Raw genomic sequence first — 22,319 nt, 5'->3', positions numbered from 1 at the left:
CACGTTTTTTTTAAAAAGACAAGGTCTCTTCCTCGTAAAACAGAGCTGAACAGCCATGACATTTGCATTTAAAGATTCATTTTTAAAGAAATGTTCTCTCCAGGATCTCCTAAAATGAAATTGAAAACTACATAAATTTTCACTTTCACCCAACCTTTTGGAAGGTTTTGAATTTATACATGTGTCTATTTCAATTACATGTAATAAGCCTGTTCACAACACCCTTGCTTCTCAGATGGGCTTATGCCAATCCATTACCTTTTTTTTGGTCAGTCCAGGATCTTAAACATGCATAAATTTGTTGGTCTATTGAGTCTTTATTTCAAAATACTGTAAAATCTACACCTCTCTGTAGATCTTCCTTTTGAAAATGGCACTTTTAACAAATAACTGCTGTGACTTATGAAGGTAGCTGAAAGAAACTTGCTCACCACCTGAAGATTGCTCCCTTATGTGAGATGTTTGTTGGGTGCAGATGGTCAGCTAATTCAGCCTTCTGCATCCAAGAAATATAAAAGCAGGTGGGTGGGTACCATGGTGACATAGTCTAAGTAGTGGACTAGTCTAGCATGATCTGGCAGAATATGTTACCCATAGCATAAACCATAATCTAGTGCAGTAACCTCTCAGGTGTCACAATATTAAATGCCTCTTGAAAATCCAAGTACACAGATCTTTAACATTCCCTCTCTAACAAAAGATTTGCACTAGTCCTGTTCTCCTTGACCCCAGATTTATATTAGCCATAATCTTTTTGACTTCAAGCAGATGTTAGCCCTGTTCTGTCTGACCACAGATTGACAATCCACTTGGTTTCTCCAACCCTACTGTATAACACGGTTAAAAGTTTATTTACTCTCTTGTGAATAAGGGTTAAATCTCATTGAGAAAGATTACATTGTTTTGCAGCTCACAATGTTGAATTAGTTTAAGTAATTGCTATTTGTGAATCTGATGGTTTGAACTCATGCTAACTAAATTCAATATTGCACCTGTTAGAGTGTAAAGAATTATAGTAATTAATAATTATGCATTGTCATAATATGAAAAATAATAAATTGTTTTGTAACTGATAAGGGCATTAATTGCATTTTCAATCTAGTACCTGCCGAGAGCTGGCAACTTATGGGTTTGAGCCCTAAAAGATAGTTTTCTTTTGTCTTATTGTAAGGGAAGCTCTAAGATAAGCCTTGCTAAATTTTAGTCCATAGTTAAAAAAAAGAAAGAAAAGACTTACATTTACATTGTGTCTTTTGTGATCACCAGACATTCCAAAATTCTTCACGGCCACTGGAGTACTTACTGAAGGATATCAATGTTGTAGGACACCAAGGCTGTCTCTCCTGCTCTACTTCAAACAAAAAACTATGGAAACTTTTACATTTAGCTGATATCTTGCAAGCCTTTGGTCTCATCTAGAAGATTATGGGCTTGGTTAGATTATATATCAAGTCTTCAGAGTGGTCCCATCTCAAGCAAAGGCATTCAGGCACATTTGATAGCATAGAAAGCTGGATTTATATGGAATCTCACAACTTTGTCCTCTGAAGTGGGTTTGTAATGTTAATAATGTTCTGAGATCAGTCTGCCCATGGTGGGGAGAAGATTGGAACCCAAATTGCTGAAGATAGCATTGAAACTGGAGCTGGGGATTGCTCTGGGCCAGGAAGGTTTCATTTTTTTTTTAGGTCTTTGGGCAAATGAAGTCAAACTATTTCTGCAGTTCATCTTCTGCATCATAGCAAAGCTGAAATTATTTCAACTCCTTATTGATAATAATGTGCAACTACTCTCCTGAAATGATGCCAGGGTGTCATATTGTATCTGTCTCCTCCAAAAACATCTGATCTTGGAGAATGGGTAAAATGTCTTGTCTCTCTTAGATTCTACAACTTTGTTGAATTGAAATTCATACACCACAATTAATTGAACATTGGATGACATCACATTCAAAGTATACCATACAATCTGCATCAAATTAAAGTCAAATTCAATTTTAAATGGGAAGATGTGAGATTTATGTAATCTGCTGGTTAAATAAATGTTTTTGTTATATTTCCTTCTGAAGTCACATCTTTAAACATGTTTGCCTTGTTTATATTAACAGAGACAGCACAGAGGTATCACCAAACCAGTATCCGGGCTGAGAAACAATAGTAGTGATATCACAGCAACCTTTGAACTGCATGAAGTGACAAAACAGGAGCAGGATCCGTACCGATGTGTGACTCAGTCTGCAAAAGGATCTGCAGTTTCTAACTACGCAAAACTTATTGTCAGAGGTAACTTTATTATTTGGGATTTCCCTTTGCATCTTTCATCATTTTGATATATGTAGTCATATCCCATCCACTTTCTCTTCATGTAAACCTGTACAAGAGGGACAGGTTGCACTTGAACCAGAGAGGGACCAATGTCCCTGCAGGGGAGTTTGCTAGTGCTACACAGGAGCATTTAAACTAGATTGATGGGGTGGGGGGAGGGGTGGTGGGTGGCTGGTGGGATTCTGAACAAGAGGAAGTCATGGTATAAAAGCAGTAGCCTGCGAGAACACATTTAGTAAACAGGATAGCCAGAGGCACCGTAAAAGGAGGGAAAGGAATGCTCAGTTAAACTGCATTTATTTCAATGCATGAGGATTAACAGGTAAAGCTGATGACCTCAGAGCGTAGATTGGTCCTGGGGACTGGGATGCTATAGCCATAACAGAGACATGGCTGAGAGAAGGGCAGGACTGGCAGCTCGTTGTTCCAGGATATAGATACTACAAGCATGACAGAGGTACAGGTACGCAAAGAAGGGGTGTTACCTTTTTGATAAGGGAGGACGTAACAGCAGTGCTTAAAGTCGACATGCTTGGAGGATCATCCAGTGAGGCCACATGGGCAGAACATAGGAACAAGAAGCGGAGCATCACTCTCATGGGGCAATATTATAGACCCCCCCCCCCCCAGTAGTCAGTGGGAACTTGAGGAGCAACTGTGTAGAGAAATTGCTCATAGCTCTAAGAATACCAGGGTTGTATTAGTGGGAGATTTTATTTTCCCTGGTATTGACCAGGCCACCCACAATGTTTAGGACCTGGATGGAATCGAATTTGTGAAATGTGTCCAGGAAAGTTTCCTGAGTCAATATATAGAGGGACCTATTCAGGAGGGTGCAGTACTGGATGTCCTCTTGGGGAGTGAGGCAGGGCAAGTAACAGAGGTGGCAGTCAGGGAGTACTTTGGCTCTAGTGACCATAATTCTATTAGTTTTAAGATGGTGATGGAAAAGGATAGGACGGGTCCACAGGTTAGGGTCCTAAACTGGAGCAGGGCTAATTTTGAGGGAGTTAGGCAGGATCTACTAGAGGTCAATTGGGTGAGCCTGTTTGAAGGGAAAGGAACAAATGGCAAGTGGGAGGCTTTTAAGAGTGAGATACCAAGAGTCCAGGGGCAGTATGTTCCTGTTAGGGTGGAAGGTAAATCTGGCAAGCTTAGGGAACCCTGGCTGATGAGAGATATTGAGGCTCTGGTCAAGAAAAAGAAGGAAGCATATGTTGGGTTTAGGAGGTCGGGGAAGAGTGAATCCCTTGATGACTATAAAAAAGATTAAGAATACACTTAAGAGGGAAATCAGGAGGGCAAAGAGAGGGTATGAGGTAGATCTGGCAGGTAAGGTTAAGGAAAATCCCAAGAGGTTCTATTATTATTCAAAGTGTGGCTAGGGAGAGAGTAGGTCCCCTTAGAGATCAACAGGGCTGCCTATGTCTTGAGCCACAGGAGATGGGTGAGATTTTTAACAAATATTTCTCCTCGGTGTTTACTGAGGAGTAAATCATGGTTGCTCAAGAGAATAGGGAAACAAGTGGAGATATTTTGGAGAACATTCACATTACCAGAGAGAAGGTATTTGCAGCCTTACAGCACATTAAGGTGGATAAATCCCCAGTGCCTGACAGAGTACATCCTCGGACTTTGTGGGAGGCTAGAGAAGAAATTGTGGAGGCCCTTGCGGAGATATTTGCTTCATCATTGGCTACTGGTGAAGTTTCTGAAGACTGGAAGGTGGCTAACATCGTTCTGTTGTTTAAGAAGGGTAGCAAGGACAAGTCAGGGAACTACAGGCTGGTCAACCTGACATCAGTGGTGGGGAAGATATTGGAGGAAATTCTGAGAGACAAGATGTACGAGTATTTGGATAGACAGAGTCTGATTAGGAGGAGTCAGCTTGCCTTTGTGCGTGGGAAGTCATGTTACCTCTTCAAAGAACTTTTAAAGTCCTTTGAAGAGGTAACCAGAAGGGTAGATGAGGGTAGGGTAGTGGATGTTGTCTATTTGGACTTTAACAAGGTTCTGCATGGCAGGCTGGTCTGGAAGGTTCGGTCCCATGGAATCCAGGGAGAGCTAGTTAGGTGGATTTAAAATTGGTCAGGGATAAGAAGCAGAGTATAGTGGTTGAAGGTTGTTTCTCGGAATGGAGACCGGTGACTAGTAGTGTCTTGCAGCGGTTGGTTTTAGGACCCTTGTTATTTGTTATTTATATAAATGATTTATATGTGAATGCATAAGGCTTGATCAGCAAGTTTTACAGATGACACGAAATTAGGAGGTGTTGTTGGTAGTGAAGAAAGTTATCGTAGATTACAGGGGGATCTTGATCAGTTAGGGAAGTTGGCCGAGGAGTGGCAACTGGATTTCTATACAGATAAGTGTGAGGTGATGCATCTTGGAAAGTTAAACCAGAGTAGGACTTATACTATGAATGGTAGGGCACTGAGGAGTGTAATAGAACAGAGGGATCTCAGAGTACAAGTGCATAGGTCGTTGAAAGCGCATCACAGGTAGACAAGGTGATAAAATAGATATTTAGTATGCTGGCCTTCATCAGTCAGGACATTTGAGTATAGGAGTTGGGACATTATGTTGCAGTTGTATAAGTCATTGGTGAGGCTGCATTTGGAGTATTGTGTGCAGTTTTGGAAAGACGTGGTTAAACTGGAAATGGTGCAGGAAAGATTTACGAGGATGTTGCCAGGACTAGAGGGCCTGAGAGGGTGAGGGTGGCCAGCCTAGGTCATTATTCCCTGGAACGTGTGAGAATGAGGGGTGACCTTATGGAGGTGTTTAAAATTAAAAGAGGCATAGATAAGGTGGACAGTAACAGTCTTTTTTCCAGGGTAAGGGAGTCCAAAACTAGAGGGCCTAGATTTAGGATGAGAGGGGAAAAATTTAAAACAAACCTGAGGGGCAACTTTGTCATGCAGAGGGAGGTGAGTATATGGAATGAGCTGCCAGAGGAAGTGGTTGAGGCAGGTACAATAGTGTTATTTAAGAAGCACTTGGATAGGTACATGAAGGGGAGGAGCCTGGAAAGATATGGGTTAAACACAGGAAATTGGGACTAGCTAGGTGGACAACGTGGTCAGCATGCACTCATTGGGCCAAAGGGCCTGTATCCTTGCTGTATTGCTCTGTTACTCTATGATTCTAACCATTGAACACCCATCAGTATTAATCTTATCTCCCAGCACTCAGCCCATTGCTTTCTAGGCCGTGGGGGTTCAAATGCTTGTCTAGACATTTCTTAAATGGTGTCAGTGACTCTGCTTCCACCACACTCTCAGGCAGTGCGTTCTAGGTACTCAGACTCTCTGGATGATTAAGGTCCCCCTCAAATCCCCTCTAAATCTCTTACCCCTTACCTTAAATCTATGTCCTCTAGCCTCATTCACCTATGATAAGGGGGTAAGTTTCCTGCAGTCTACCCTATCTATACACCTCAGAATTTTATTTACCTCAATCATGTCCTCTCTTAACTTCCTCCACTCCAGGGAAAACAGACATATTTTCTCCAGGCTCTCTTCATAACTGAAATGCCCCATCCTAGTCAACATCCTGGTGAATCTTCTCTGCACCCTATCCAGCACTATCACTTTATTCCTATAATTTGGTGACCAGAACTGTATGCAGTACTCCAGCTGAGGTGTGACCAATGTTTTATAAAGATGGAGCGTAACCTCTCAGCTCTAGTATTCAGTGCCCTGACTAATGAAGGCCAGTATCCTATATGCCTTCTTAACCACGTTATCTACATGTGCTGCCACCTTCAAGGATCTTTGGATGTAACCCTAACCCCTCTGTTCCTCACTACTCCCAAGGATCCTACTGTTCACGGTGTATTTCCTGGCCTCAGTAGTACTCCCAAAATGCATCACCTCACATTTATCAGGATTAAACTCCATCCGCCATTCCTCAGCCCATTTCACCAACACATCAATATCACCTCTGGCCTAAGACAACTTTCCACACAATCAACAACTCCACCAGTCTTTATGTCATCTGTGAACTTACTGAACATGTATCTTACATCCACATCCTAACCTTTCATGTATTTTACAAAAAGCAAGGGTCCCAGCACCAATCCTTGTGGACCGCCACTAGTCACAGGCATCCAATCTCAAAAAGAACCCTTTCCTATCACCCTCTGTCTCCTATTGTCAAGCCAATTTTGGATGCAATTTGCTAAATTGCCCTGGATCCCATGGGTCCTAACCTTTTGGACCAGCCTTCCATATGGGACCTTATCAAATGCCTTACCATGTAACCTACATCTACTGCACTGTCCTTATCATTACACTTTGTTACCTCCTCAAAAAATTCTATACATTGCTCATGCAGGATTTGTCCTTGATAAAGCCGCGCTGGTTATCCCTGATTAGTCCCTGACCTTCCAAATGATCATTAATTCTGTTCCAATGAGTTCCCTACTACTGATGTGAGGCTCACAGATCTGCAATTACTAGGCTTTTCTCTGCTGTCCTTCTTGAAAAGGGCCATGTTTTCCGTCCTCCAGTCATTTGATATCTGTCCATTCTCTGCACATTCATATGTCTATCTAAGAGCCTCTTTAATGCCTCTATCGTATTTGCCTCCCCTACCACCCCGACAGTGCATTCCAGGCACCCGCCACTCTCTGCATAAAAATAACAAACTTGGCCTGCATATCTCTGAACTTGCCACCTTAAATGCATGCCCTCTAGTATTAGACATTTCGACCCTGGGAAAAAGATACCACCTGTTTGCTCCATCTTTGCCCCTCATAATCATATAAACTATCAGGCCTCCCCTCAGCCTCCGCCGCTCCAGAGAAAACAAGCCAAGTGTGTCCAACCTCTCCTCATAGCACATGCCCTCTAATCCAGGCAACATCCTGGTAAACCTCTTCTGCACCCTCTTCAAAGCTTCCATCCTTCCTATAATGGGGTAACCAGAATTGAATGCATTAGTCCAGATGCGGCCTTTATAAAATCAGAGTTTTATAAAGCTGCAACGTAATTTCCTGACTCTTGAACTCAATACTTCAACTAATAGAGGCAAGCATGCCATATTCCTTGTTTACTACCCTATCAACTTGTGCAGTCACTTTCAGGGAGCTATGAACTTGGACCCCAAGATCTCTCTGTACATCAACACTGTTAAGAGTCCTGCCATTAATGGTGTACTGTCCTTTTACATTTGATCTCCCGAGGTGCAACACCTCACACTTGGCTGGATTAAACTCCATCTGCCATTTCTCCACCCATATCTCCAACTGATCTATATCCCGCTGTATTCTTTGGCAATGTCCTACATGATCCATGACACTGCCAATCTTTGTATCGTCTGCAAGCTTACTAACCTACCCATCCACATTTTCATTTATAAATATCACAAACAGCAGAAGTCCCAGTACAGATCCCTGCGGAACACCACTTGTCACAGACCTCCAGCCAGAATAAGTCCCATTGACCACTACCCTCCACCAATCTCCACCAATCTTCTATGGGCAAGCCAATTCTGAATCCAAATGGCCAAGTCACCATGGATCCCATGCATCTCAATCTTCTGGATGAACTTACCATGAGGGACCTCATCAAACGCTTTACTAGAATCCATCTAGACAACATTCATAGCTCTACCATCATCAACCACCCTTGTCACCTCCTCAAAAAACTCAATCAATTTAGTAAGACATGACTTGCCCTGTACAAAGCCATGCTGACTATCCCTAATTAAGCCGTGGCTCTCCAAATGATCATAAATCCAATCCCTAAGAATCCTTTCCAATATCTTCCCTATCACTGACGTGAGACTCACTGGTCTATAGTTATTAAGATTTTCCCTATTTCCCTGTTAAACAACAGAACAACATTAGTTACTCATGAGTCCTCTGGGACCTCACCTGTAGCTAGAGAGGACACAAAGATATTGGTCAAGGCCACAGCACTCTCATCTCTTGCCTCTCTCAATAACCTGGGGTACATCCCATCAGGCCCTGGGAACTTATCCACCTTAATGTTCATCAAGAGACCCAACACTACCTCTTCCTTAATCTTAAAATGCCCTGGAATATTAACACACTCCACGCTGATCTCACTATCCTCCAATTCTTTGTCCATGGTAAATACTGATGCAAAGTACTAATTTAGGACCTCACCTGCATCCTCTGCCTCAAAGCAGATGTTCCCTTCTTTATCCTTGAGTGGTCCTATCCTTTTCCTAGATATCCTCTTCCCCTCAATGTAGACATCATTCATCAGCTCACTACAGCATGTCTCTTTTCAAGTGTTGGCCTGCAGACCTTCTACCAGACTTACTTTCTGTTGTCCTTGTAGAGTTTTATTCCCCTCCTCTCAACTGCTGTCCTCAGTATTAAGTTTTAGCCATTTTCTAATGTGATTCATTTTCTCTTGTCTGCTTTAAGGAGCAGCTTTTTTAAAAGTTGTTTTTCAGTTGGGACTTGTTTCTTTTGCAGTTCCAGCAGCCAGAGCAGCAGAGGGGAGGAGCCAGCAGCTTTTTTTTAAAGTTGTTTATGATTGGCTAAGTGTGTGGCAACTCAGCCAATAAAAGGCATGTAGGGTAAAATATAGTGGCCATTGTAAGAGTGGGGAGCTGAGGCTTTGGTTCCAGAGGCTTAGGGGTAGAGGCTAAGATAAGGTTCTGTTAACTTCTCTTTCTTTATTATTCACAGGTAGAGCAGTGGGAATGACACCCAGTGCAGTGGTATGCTCCTCTTGCATGATGTGAGAAGTCAGGGAGACCTCCAGTGTCCCTGATGACTATATCTGTGGCTCTTTGGCTCAGAAGGGAAGGGGGAAGAAGAGGCGGGTGGCAGTGATAGGGGATTATTTGGTTAGGGGAGCAGACAGGAGCTTCTGTGGACAAGAATGAGACTCTCAGATGGTATGTTGCCTCCCAGGTACTAGGGTCAGAAATGTCTCAGATCGAGTCCATAACATCCTTAAGTGGGATGGTGAGCAGCCAGAGGTCGTGGTACACGTTGGTACCAATGACATAGGTAAGAAAAGTGATGAAGTTCCACAAAGTGAATTCAGGGAGTTAGGTGTTAAGTTAAAAGAAAGGACCTCCAGGATGGTGATCTCAGGATTGCTACCTGTGCCATGTGCTAGTGAGGCAAGAAATAGGAAGATAGTGCAGTTTAACATGTGGCTAAGCAGATGATGCAGATGGGAGGGCTTCAGATTTTTAGATCATTGGACTCTCTTCCAGGGCAGGTGGGATCTGTACAAATGGGACAGTTTGCATCTGAACTGGAGGGGGACCAATATCCTTGCAGGAAGGTTTGCTAGTGCTGCTTGGGGGGTGGGGTGGGGTGGGGGGGGGTGGTTTAAACTAGAGTTGCAGGGGGGTGGGAACCAGAGTGGCAGGACAGCAAGTGCAGAGGATTTGGGAAAGTAGATGTTAAGACTACAAGCAAAGATGGAAACTGAAAGGTTGAGCGTGGTGGGACTAATGTTCAGAATTGCATCTATTTCAATGCAAGGAGTATTGTAGGTAAGACAGATGAACTTAGAGCGTGGATCCATACGTGGAATTATAATGTGGTAGCCATTAGTGGGACTAGGTTGCAGGAGGGGCAGGATTGGCAGCTCAATGTTCCGGGGTTCCGATGTTTTAGACAGGCAGATTTCACAATTTCATCAATAACCCACTTCTCTTTGTAGTATTTGATCTTTGTTTTATCTCTGCAAGAATTGCCTCTAACTGCCTGACAAATGGGACTTTGCTTCTTTTGCCAGACAGCACTTTCCCCCATTCTCCTGCAATTGGGTGCTCTGATTTATGGTCTTGTCCTTCTGTTGTGACTCAGCTTATCAAACAATCAGTTGTCCTGCACTTAAACTGTATTCTAACCTCCATTTGTTTATCTCTGCTCCAGCCAGCTATGTCCTGTAATCTAAACACTTCCCTGCTCTTAGTAGTAGCCTGTTTCTTCTAAGTGACCTTCAAGCCATCTCCACTATTTTCCCATCATCCCTTTCTAATTTATATGACACTTAAGTTGACCATATTACAGACTTTCCCAATTTTCTTATAATTCCTAAGATTCCTTCTTCAAGGACCCCTATCATTTGTCAGTGACAGTGATTATAGTTGGTCTTCCCTCTGCTTCTTTAAGGAGCACATGTTTAAGGAGTATTTACAGTGGTACTTTATTCAAGCATGTATGAGTGTTAAGATGGGGAAATAGGAGCAGGAGAAGCCTTTATATTTTTAACAAACACTGAAATATACTAGATGAAGCCAAAATAATGTCTGTAAGAAGATAAGAAAGAGGAACTGGTGAAGGCCATGTATCCCCTCAAGTCAGGCATGCCATTCAGTAACTTCATAATTATTATGATCTTGGCATCAGCTCCACTTCCTGGCTGTTCCCCTCAAACCTTTACACCTTTATAGACTGAAAATCTGTCTCTCAGCCTTGAAAATATTTGGTGACTTGGCAACCGGAGGTCTCTGAGATGGAGAATTCCAAAGATTCACAACACTCTGACAGAAGAAATTCCTCCTCATCCCCTCAAATGCATTATCCCTTAATTTGAAACTATACCCCTTAGTTTTTGATTCAGCTTCTCAGCATCTACCCCGTCAAGCCCCCCTCAGAACCTTACATGTTTCAGTAAGATCATCTCTAAATTCTTCTACATTGCAATTGGTTCAACTGTTCCTTGGCTTCCTGCAATACAGGTATATCCAGGACTAATGCCCTGCATAGTTGTTAGCAAAATGAGTTCTTTTTACATGGGGCCTTAACAGATGCCTTACAAAAATCCAAATTCTGTACATCTGCTGGTTGCATTTATCTGTTCTGTTTGTTACATCTCAAAAATGGTCACAAACCATTTCTCTTTTATAAAATTATGTTGACTCTGGTTGATTGGATTATGATTTAATATATGTCCAGATATTATTACTTAATGAATTCTAGCAATGACTGATTTAGGCTAACTGTCCAAACAGTAATTTCCCGCCTCCTGTTTCCTTTCTATCTAAATTAAGGGCATTATTTGGTGGTCTTTCAGTCTACTGAGATCTAGCCAAAATCCAGGGATCTTTGGAAGATTGCAATCACTGCATCCACTAGTTCTGCAACACTTATCTTAAGCGTATAGAACACAGGCCCTCAGGCCCAGGGAACTTGTCAGATTTCAGTCCCATTTATTTGTTAAGTAGTATCTTTTTACTCATTATCGTGATAGGTTTATATTCCTTTCTGTCTTTTGACCCCATTTTTTTCTCTAGTATTCAAATGTTTTGAGTATCTTCTACCATGAAGATGGATGCAAAATAAATGCTCAAAAACTCTGGAATTTCCTTATTTCCCCAGTCCCATCCTCTAAGGGAATATTTATTTTGACTGTTCTCTTCAGTTTTATATACTTGTAGAAATCTTACATTCAGTTTTTATGTTTCTTCCCAGTATACTCTCATACTATATTTTCTTCCTTTTTTGTCACCATTTGCTGTTCTCTAAAATTTTCCCCATCTTCTAGCCTAGCCCTACTCTTCATAACATTATATGTCTTCTGTTTCAACTTAATACCATCCTTAACTTCCTTAGCTATCCACCGATGGAATATCTTTCTTATGGAATTTTTTTTCTAAATAGAATATATCTTTTTCAGAATTAAGAAATAATTCCTTGAATATATGTTACTGCTAATCTACCTTTTTTACCTCTAAGTCCATGATCTCAGCCTACTCTAGCTAATTCTGCCATTATGCCTTTGTAATTGTCTTTAAGACACCAGTTTCAGAAATAAATTTCTTACTCTCTAGTTGAATGTGAAATTTCATATCAGGATCACTCTTCCCAGAGGATCATTTACACTGTGATAATTAATCCAGTCTCATTACACTTGACCAGATTTAAAATAGCCTTCTCCCTATTTATTTCCATAATGTGTTGTTCTAAGTAACTGTCCCAAACACATTCTTATGTACTTGATCTCAACGTTACCTTTGCCAATTTGATTTATATAGAAATAAACCTCAGTCACAATTATTAGCAGCACTTTTTTTTACAAGCCCCACATTATTTTCTTGATTTATACTGTGTCCTACAGAGTAGTTCTGTTAGGGTGCTATACACCCTTTATATCAATGAATGTTGTAGTCACTACAGAGTCTTGGTTGAGAGAAGGGCAGGACTGGAATCTCAACATTCCAGGATTTGGATATTTCAGACGCGATAGAGGGGAATATAAAAGAGGTAGGGAGTTGCACTACTGATCAGGGAGAATATCACAGTGGCACTCCAGTGAGGCAATATGGGTAGAGTTCAGGAATAAAAAAGGTGCAATCACTATGATGGGGTTATAATATAGGCCTTCCAGTAGCTAGCGGGAGATAGAGGAACAGGTATATAGGCAGATTATGGAAAGGTGTAACAGGGTAGTTATAGTGGGTGACTTTTGATTTCCTCAATATTGACAAGGGACTTTCCTTAGTGCCAGTGGCTTAGATAGGTGTGATTAGGAAGGTTTCTTGACACAGTATGTAGATAATCAAACCAGGGAAGGGGCCATACTAGAACCTGTATTGGGAAATGAGACTGGCCAGGTAATCACTTTCAGTTGGAGAGCATTTTGGGAACAGTGATCATAACTTTGTAAGCTTTCAGATAGTTATGGATAAGGATAAGACTGGACCTTGGGGTAAAGTGCTAAATTGAGGAAAGGCTAATTACAACAGCATTAGGCAGAAGTTGGGAACAGTAGATTGGGAGCAGCTGTTATTGGGTAAGTACACTTCTGACGTGGGAGTTGTTTAAAGGCTGGCTGATCAGAATTCAGGACAAACATGTTCCTGTGAGGAAGAAAGAGAAGGACGGCAAGGTTCGGGAACTTTGGATGACGAGGTATGCTGCAAATTTAGTCAAGAAGAAAAAAGAAGCATATGTAAGATTTAGGAAGCTAAATTCAGACAGGGCCTTTTTGGAATATAAAGGAAGCAGCAGAGAACTTGAACAGGGAATCTGGAGGGCTAAAAGAGGCCATGAAATGTCCTTGGCGAGTAGGATTAAAGAGATTCCCAAGGCATTTTATATATGCATCAAAACAAGATGGTAACAAGGGAGAGGGTAGGACCACACAAAGACAAAGAAAGGAATTTATGCCTGTAGCCAGAGGAAATGAGCGAGGTACTAAACGAGTACTTCACATCGGTATTCACCAAGGAGAAGATCACGGAGAATAGCGAGAACTGGGAGGGCTGTGGTGATAGTCTAAGGCATATTGATATGAAGAAGAAGGAGGTGTTGATGCTCTTGAATAATAAGTTGGATAAGACACATCAGCCAATAAAAGGAAAGCAGGCTCTATCAGAGTGGTCATTGTGGAGCAGCCATTGTGAGAGTAAGCCAATGTGTTACGAACCAGCAACAAAAGAAACACACCGAGTCATGATTCAGTGTTTAAAAACTACTTTATTAATAGCTACTTATAATAATAAGAAAAAAAAAGTAAAAGTGTTAGAATGTTAGAAGTAAAAATGTTAAATCTTAAACATCTTCCCCAAAAACTAAACTCGTAGTGCGTGTGTGGCAAATTCCCAAACTCCAAGTCCAGGAATAGTTCTTAAAGTTCAGTTCAGCAAGCCATAAGATGAAACAAGAGCAAAGGCTTCTTCAACAACCACCATTGACTGAAGACAAAACGTAGATGTAGAGAGAAAATAGAGAGTAATTACGAAATCCAAATGTTCCACTTTGGAACCCATACGACACCTCAGTGTTTACTCAGTAGTGACTACTCCACTGCATCTTCCTCACCCCGAAAGGCTCTCAAATCGTCGCCGTCCATACAAATACCTTTTTCCTTCTACAGGTCAACAACAAAGTGAACTCCACTGCTTCGTTCCAATGTATCTGCCACCCTGAAAAGCATCCAAGACGTGGCTGTCCACACAAATACCTGTTTCCCTCCACAGGTTAATGACAAAGTGGACTCCACTGGATTACTCCAAAAATCCATATGTGGATTGTAGTGACAGACACTGTTACTGTTTTCCATCCATCAATAGAGACTCCCTCTCTCTCCTTCAGACTGACTGCTTGAAAAACATTATCATAACCACGCCAACACACACACACACACACACACACACACACACACACACACACACACACACACACACACACACACACACACACACACACACACCACTATGCTCTATCTTAAAGGGACTTCAATAGTAACCCAGTTCGTAACAAATGTTTCAGTGGTAAGTAAAGAGGCTTTGGCTCATGAGCTTTCAGTGAGCAGAGATGCAGGTAAAGTTCTTTAAATTTTCCTTTTTAGTCATAGAGCAGTCAGGATGGCAGTTAGGGTAGTGGCATTCTCCTCCTACAGGATGTGGGAGATCAGGGAGACTTCTATTTTCTCTGAGGGCTATACTTATGGGAAGTATGTCTAGCTGCGGCTCCTGACTGACCACAGGAAGGAGCTGGAGTTGGAGATGGACGCACTTAGCATCATCCGAGATACTGAAAGTATCATAGACAGGAGTTTTAGCAACATGGTCACACTTAAGGTACAGGCAGAAAGTAATTGGGTGACCACCAGGTAAGGAAAATGGAGTAGGCAGAGAGTACAGGATTCCCCTGTGGCCATTCTCCTCAAAGACAAGTATACCATTTTGGATACTGTTGAGGGGATGACCGTTCAGGGGAAGGCAGCAGTAGCCAGGTCTGTGGCATGAGGACTGGCTCTGCGACTCAGCAGGGAAGGGTGAAGGTAGACAGGACTATTGCGTTGGGGGGGGATGGATAGGAGATTCTGTGGCTGCAAAAGGGATTCTGGAATGGTGTGTTGCCTCCCTGGTGCCAGGGTCCAGGATGTCTCGGAGCAGCTGCAAAACATTCTCAATAGGGAGAGTGTAACATCTGTGGTAAGTTACTGGAGAGGATACTGAGGGATAAGATGTATGTGCATCTGGAAAGACAAGGGTTGATTAGGGGTAGTCAGCATGGCTTTGTGCGTAGGAGATCATGTCTTATGAACTTGATAGAGTTTTTTTGATGATTTGACCAGGAAAGTCGAGGAGAGCAGGGCAGTAGACGTGGTTCATATGGACTTGAGTAAAGCCTTTGATAAGGTTCCACATGGTAGGCTGCTCTGGAAGATTACTTCATATGGAATCCCGGGAGAGCTGGCTAATTGGATACACAGTTGACTTGATGCTAGAAAACCCAGGGTGATGGTGGAAGGTTGCTTCTCAGACTGGAGGCCCGTGATTAGTGGTGTGCCTCCTGGGTCATTGCTGGGCCCTTTGTTGTTAGTAAGTTTGCAGATGACACTAAAATAGATGGTATAGTGGACAATGAAAAATGTTATCAAAACTTACAGGGGGATGGATCTTGATCAGCTGAGTAAGTGGGCCGAGGAATGGTAAATGGAGTTTAATTCAGGTAAGTGTGAGGTGTTGCATTTTGGAGAGTCAAATCTAGGTAGGACTTTCACAGTGAATGGCACTGCCCTGGGGAGTGTTGTAGAACAGAGGGACTTGGAGTACAAGTACATGGTCCCCTGAAAGTGGAATCACAGGTAAACAGGGTGGTAAAGGAGGCTTTTGGCACACTGGCCAAATCAGGGCATTGAGTATAAAAGTTGGGAGGTCATGGTGCGGTTGTACAGGATGCTGGTGAGGCCACACTTGGAGTATTGTGTTCAGTTTTGGTCGACCTGCTATAGGAAAGATGTTATTAAACTGGAAAGAATGCAGAAAAGATTTATAAGGATGTTGCCAGGAGTTGAGGGACTGGGTTACAGGGAGAGGTTGGACAGGTTAGGACTTTATTCCTTGGAGCATAGGAGACTGAGAGGTGATCTTATAGAGGTGTATAAAATCAAGATGGGTGTAGATACGGTGGATGTACTCAGTCTTTTTCCCAGGGTTGTGGAGTCAAGAACTAGAGGGCATAAGTTTAAGATGAGAGGGGAAAGATTTAATAGGAACTTGAGGGGCAACTGTTTTACACAAAAAGTAGTATGTGTGTGGAATGAGCTGTCAGAGGAAGTGGTTGAGGCAGGTACAATAATAACTTTTAAAAGACAGTTGGACCGGTACATGGATTGGAAAGGTTTAGAAGGTTTATGAGCCAAACACTGGCAAATGGGTCTAGCTTGGATGGACTTCTTGGTTGGCATGGACCAGTTGGGCTGAATGGCTTATTTCCCTGTTGTATAACTATGACTCTCTGTTCTCAGGGCCTGATAGGATCTATCCCAGGTTATTAAGAGAGGCAAGAGAAGAGATTGCTGGGGACTTGACAGGGATGTTTGTATCCGCTTTAGCCACAGGCGAGGTTGCAGAGGACTAGAGAATAGCCAATGTTATTCCTTTGTTTAAGAAGGTCAGTAGAGACTTATAGGCTGGTGAGCTTTTACATCAGTGGTAGGGAAATTATCAGAGAAGATACCTAGGAATAGGATCTGCTCACATCTGGAAAAGCATAGACTTGTTGGGGATAGTCAGCATGGCTTTGTGCAGTAGAGGTCATGTCTTATAAACTTGATTGAGTTTTTTGAGGAGGTGATGAAGATGATTGATGAGGGGATGGCAGTGGATGTTGTATGAGGGGATGGCAGTACAGCTTTTGATCAGATCCCTCACGGTAGGCTGATCCAGAAGATTAAGGCACATGGGATCCATGAGGACTTGGTAGACTCGATTCAAAATTTCATTTATCATAGAAGAGAGAGAAAGGGTAGTCATGGAGGGGTATTATTCTGACTGGAGATCTATGACCAGTGGTGTTCCCCAGGGATCAGTGCTGAGATTCTGGTTGTTTCTGATATACATAAATGATTTGATTGAAAATGTCAGTGGGCTGAGTAGTAAGTTTGCAGATGAGACAAAAATTGCTGAAGTTGTGGATAACAAGGAAGGTTGTCAAAGGATTTAGCAGGACATCGACCAGTTGTAAAAGTGGGCAGAGAAATGCCAGATGGAGCTTAATCTAGACAAGTGTTACGGATTAGGTTGTTATTTGGTGGATGTCCCCTTAAAAAATAGTACAGTGGAGTAGTGTGTGTGTGATGTCCTCACGACAACAGCAGAAGATAACAATGTGCTGACGTTTGTTCAGAGAGTCAGTTGAGGAGAGGGAGAGAGACACACTGACTGCTTGTCTCTGTACCTATGGGTGAAGCCCATTAGTTGTGTGACTGTCACTACAAATCCACATATGGATTTTTGGAGCAATTTAGTGGAGTCCACTTTGTCGTTAACCTGTAGAGGGAAGCAGGTACTTGTGTGGACGGCCACATCTCGAATGCCTTTCGGGGTGGCAGATACTTCGGAACAAAGCAATGGAGATCATAAGTGATTGAGGTGCCATATGGGTTCCAGCGTGGAACATTTGGATTTCGTAATTTCTCTCTATATTGTCTCTCTACATTTTGTCTTCAGTCAACGGTGGTTTTGCAAAAGCTTTTGCTCATGTTTCACCTGATGACTTGCTGAACTGAACTTTGAGAACTATTCCTGGACTTGGGGTTTGGGAATTAGCCACACACACACTTTGAGTTTAGTTTTGGGGATTATGTTTTATATCTAACATTTTTACTTTTCTTATTATCATAAGTAGTTATTAATAAAATAGTTTTTAACACTTGTACATGACTCAGTGTGTTTCTATCGTTGCTGGTACATAACACAAGTAATGAGGTATTACACTTTAGGAGGTCAAATGTAATGGAAGAGTATACAGTAAATGTCAGGAACCTGAGGAACATTTGAAATACAGGGAGATCTTGGGGTGCAAGTTCATCCATAGCTCCTTCTAGTCTGATAAAGAAGGCATATGGCATACTTTTCTTAATCAGTTGGGGTGTTGGGTATAAAAGTTGTAGCTGTATAAAACTTTGGATAGGCCACATTTGGAGTATTGTGTGCAGATCTAATAACCACATTACAGAAAGGATGTGGAGGCTTTGGAGAGGTGCAGAAAAGGTTCACCAGGAGGTTGCCTGGATCGGAGGGTATTAGCTATAAGGAGAGGTTGGACAAACTTGGATTGTTTTCTCTGGAGTGATGGAGGCTGAGGGGGTGACCTGATAGGAGAATATAAAATTATAAGAGGTAGAGAATTAGAGTTTTTTCCCAGGGTGGAAATGTCAAATACTAGAGGGCTTACATAGGTGAGATGGGAAGTGGGAAATTTAAAGGAGACTTGAGGCAGGTCTTTTACACAGAGCGTGGTAGGAGCCTGGAACGCACTGCCAGTGGAAGTGGTGGAATCAGATACAATAGCAACATTTAAGAGGCATTTAGACAGGCACATGAGCAGGCAGGGAATGGAGGGATAAAGACCACATGCAGGCAGGTGGGATTAGTTTGGATTGGCATCATGGTTGGCACAGACACCGTGGGCCAAAGGACCTGTTCCTGTGCTGTACTGTCCTAAGTTCAATGCCTTCTTTCCCATGTTATTTTTATCTCCAGACAGACTGATTATACATCTTGATCTTCTGAGTCACTATTTACTGTTCTTATATTATTAGGGGTACCGCATCTCCTTTAACTTTCTGCATATCCTTCCAAAATGACAAGTACCCCGGAATATTCAATTACCACCCTTTGTCACCTTGCTGCCATCTCTGTAACATCCATCAGATCATACTCATTTGTTTCTATTTACGGTATGCTTTCAAGTAACCTATTTCCTTATGCATGTGGCAGGCATTTAGATGAAGAGCATTTAATTTTGTCCTTTTACTATCATTCCTGGCTGAGACAGTATTTTCAAGTGCATGTCTATATTTGTATTGCTCTGTTCATATGGTCACACTCTGATTGTCATTTCACTACCCTGAACTATCACCGTGTCCTTTATTTTCAACTCACTAAACATCCCCCTCACCTTATCTACCACTTTCCATCACTGTTTGTTTTAAACCCCTACCTCCATCGCTGATCATTCAATTTTCCAGGACACTAGTCTCAGCTCAATTCAATAGAAGAACTTCTTTTTCTCTCCAGTACTGGTGTCAGTGGCATGTGAATTGAAATGCACCGCTCCCACACCAAGTTTGGAGCTCTGCATTTAAATCTGAGGTTGCTGACCCTAGGCCATTTGGCATGAAGCTAAGGTAGTAATCAAGAGATCATTACTTTTGTCTTCCTGCTCTTTGAACTCCACTTGCCAAAACTCTGTAGATTGCAGTATCCAGTAGAAATGGATACCTTGCAACTTCGTCCATGAATTAGGAGGTTGACAGAGGCATTCTTTGTGTCAAAGACTGAAATGATTGTGTCAGCCACAGTGTCTCATTTGTTTTCCTGAATTGAGGCATATGGATCTTGTTTGAGTACTGAAGACTTCACAAATTTTCTGCTATTGGAGTGAAATCCCTCAGACAGAAAAACTTGGGTCAACTCTTTATTTTCCTTCTTGTATTTGCACATAGCTTTGGCTTCTCACCTTATTTCTGCTTGTTTTTTTTTTACACACTGTTATGCCACTGATGATTGCATTCCAATACACAAATGACATTGGTCATGTATTTGTGCTTTAAGATGGTTTAAACTCTATCCAGGACAGGAGAAATTAAAAATAAACAGCCAGTCTCCTGCCTCATTTGCTAGTTCTTGGAAAATTAGGAGCTGATTATTTTCAAGCTATAATGTTCTCCTAGTTTGGCAAAACCACTATCTTGACTCATGCTGATTGAGCCAATGACTGGAGCATGAGTATTCATTCCAACATGAGTCATTGTTTTCTGAAGAAGAGGGAAGGGAAAAAAATGTGGAAAGAAAAACAGAGATGACATTTCAGGCTGAAGACCTTTCATCAGTTGAAATGAGTTTTGCACTTTTCCAGTTGTGCTGAAGGGTCTTTAATGGGGAAGGTGAGATTTATACAAGAGGGGCAGTTTGCATCTAAACCAGAATGGGACCAACCTGCTTATGGGAATGTTTGTTAGTGCTGTTAGGGAAGGCTTAAACTGAGTTACAGGGTAATAATGCTCAGTGTAGGTGTGCAGGTGGGGAGGTATACTCACCTAGAGGAGAAAAGTTAGTAAGTCCAGTTGGCAGAGTAGTTGGGTAAATACACATGAAGGGAATACAAAGCTAAATTGCATCGATCTTAATGCAAGGAGTCTAACCAGTAAAGTAGATTAACTCAAAGCTTTAGTTAACAAGTAGGACTATGATATTGTTGCTAACACTGAGTCATGGTTGAAAGACAGGCAGGACTGGCAAATCAGTATCATGGGGTATAGAATTTTCAAGAAGACAGAGGGGATGTAAAAGAGGAGATGGCATTGCACTGTTAGTCAAGGATTGGTACTGGTTTATTATTGTCACTTGTACCAAGGTACAGTGAAAAACTTGTCTTGCATACTGTTCGTACAAATCAATTCATTACACAGTGCATTGAGGTAGTACAGAAAATGCATTATTTTAGAATTGAGGGAGGATATCCTAGAAGGCTCCTCAAATGAGGCCGTGTGGGTAGAGATTACGAAGAGAAATGGTATCCTCACTTCATTGGGGCTATATTACAGACCTCCTAGCAGTCAATGGGAGATAGAGAAACTGATATGTAAGTAAATAGCAGAGAGATGTAATAAAAATAGGGCTATAGTACAATTTCAATTTCCCAAATATTAACAGGGATTTCCCTAGTGTGTAAAAGGCTCAAGGAGTGGAAGTTTTGAAGTGTGTCCAGGAGAGCTTTTTGATACTGTATGTGGATAGACCAATGAGGGAAGGAGCATTACTGGACTTTATCGTGGTGTAATTAGCCAGTCATATGGAAGGAGTGCCATTGGGGGAGCATTTTGGAGAAAGTGACCATTACTTCATAAGTGGTTATGGAAAAAGATAAGGACGGATCAGGAAGGAAGGTCTTAAATTGGGGAGTAGGCTAATTTAATTAAAATAAGATGGGACCTGGCAAAGGAGTGCCTACATCTGCACAGTGGGGAACATTCAAAGCAGAAATAGAGAGAGTTCAGAGCCAACATGTTCCTACAAGGGGGAAAGCCAAGGATAACAAGTACAGGGAATCCAAGATGTTGAGAGATATCAAGAAGTGGATATGGCAGGTATAGAGAACTAAAGACAGAAGAGGCCCATCTAGAGGATAGAAAGTGTAGTTAGGTGCTTTGAAAGGAAATTAGGAAGGCAAAGAGGGGTCACAAAATATCACTGGTGGACAGGATTAAGGTAAATCTGAAGGTGTTTTAGAAGTATATTAAAGGCAAAAGAATAACCAGGAAAAAGTAGGGCCCATTAGGGACAACAGGTGCAACCTGTGCATGGAGCCATAATGTATAGATAAAGTCCTAAATGAGTACTTTTCATCTGTATTCACAAAGTAAATGGACTTTGTACTTAAAGGATTCAGTAAAGGTGAAATCCTAGTGCATCTCCATAAATAAAGAGGAAGTTCTCAATTCCTAAGCAATTCCTAAAGGTAATAAATCTCCAGGGTCGAGTAAGATTTATCCCAGGCTGTTATTGGAGGCAAGGAGAGAGATTGCTGTGACACTAGCTGAGATTTTAAAGGTTTCACTGGCCAGAAGTGAGTTACCAGGTGACTGGAGGACAGCTAATGTGGCCCCCCTTTTCAAGAAGGACAGCAGGGAAAAGCCTGGTTATAGACCTGTGCGCCTAACATCAGTAGTAGGGAAGTTATTGGGAAAAAAATCTGAGGAACGGGATTAATGATCACTTGGAAAGGCAGGGGCTAATCGCATGTAGCCAGCGTGACTTTGTCAAGGCAAATCCTGTCTGACGAGTCTGACAGAATGTTTTGAAGAGGCAGCAAAGCATAATAATGAGGGCAGTGTGGTTTACATGGGCTTCAGTAAGGTTTTGACAAGGTATAATATGGGAGACGTCTCCAAAAGGTTATGACCTATGGGATTCAGGGCACATTGGTAAATTGGATCCAAAATTGTCTTGGCAATAGGAGACAGAGGGTGATGGTACAGGGTTATTTTTGTGATTGGATGCATGTGACTGGTGGTATTCCACAGG

The 22,319-nt window shown here is 41.9% G+C and overlaps 1 protein-coding gene across 1 annotated transcript in view; it reads left to right on the top strand.

Moving 5' to 3' along the window:
• Positions 1-22,319, top strand: part of LOC127581886 (receptor-type tyrosine-protein phosphatase U-like) — a 128,779-nt gene that overhangs the window by 73,651 nt on the left and 32,809 nt on the right. The window contains exon 6 of the mRNA XM_052036714.1: positions 2,108-2,282. Coding sequence (XP_051892674.1) covers positions 2,108-2,282 — 175 coding nt within the window. The remainder of the gene's footprint in view (positions 1-2,107; positions 2,283-22,319) is intronic.

This window comes from Pristis pectinata, chromosome 22 (assembly GCF_009764475.1).
Source record: "Pristis pectinata isolate sPriPec2 chromosome 22, sPriPec2.1.pri, whole genome shotgun sequence".
NCBI lineage: Eukaryota > Metazoa > Chordata > Chondrichthyes > Rhinopristiformes > Pristidae > Pristis > Pristis pectinata.
This window is presented reverse-complemented; position numbering and strand designations above follow the sequence as displayed.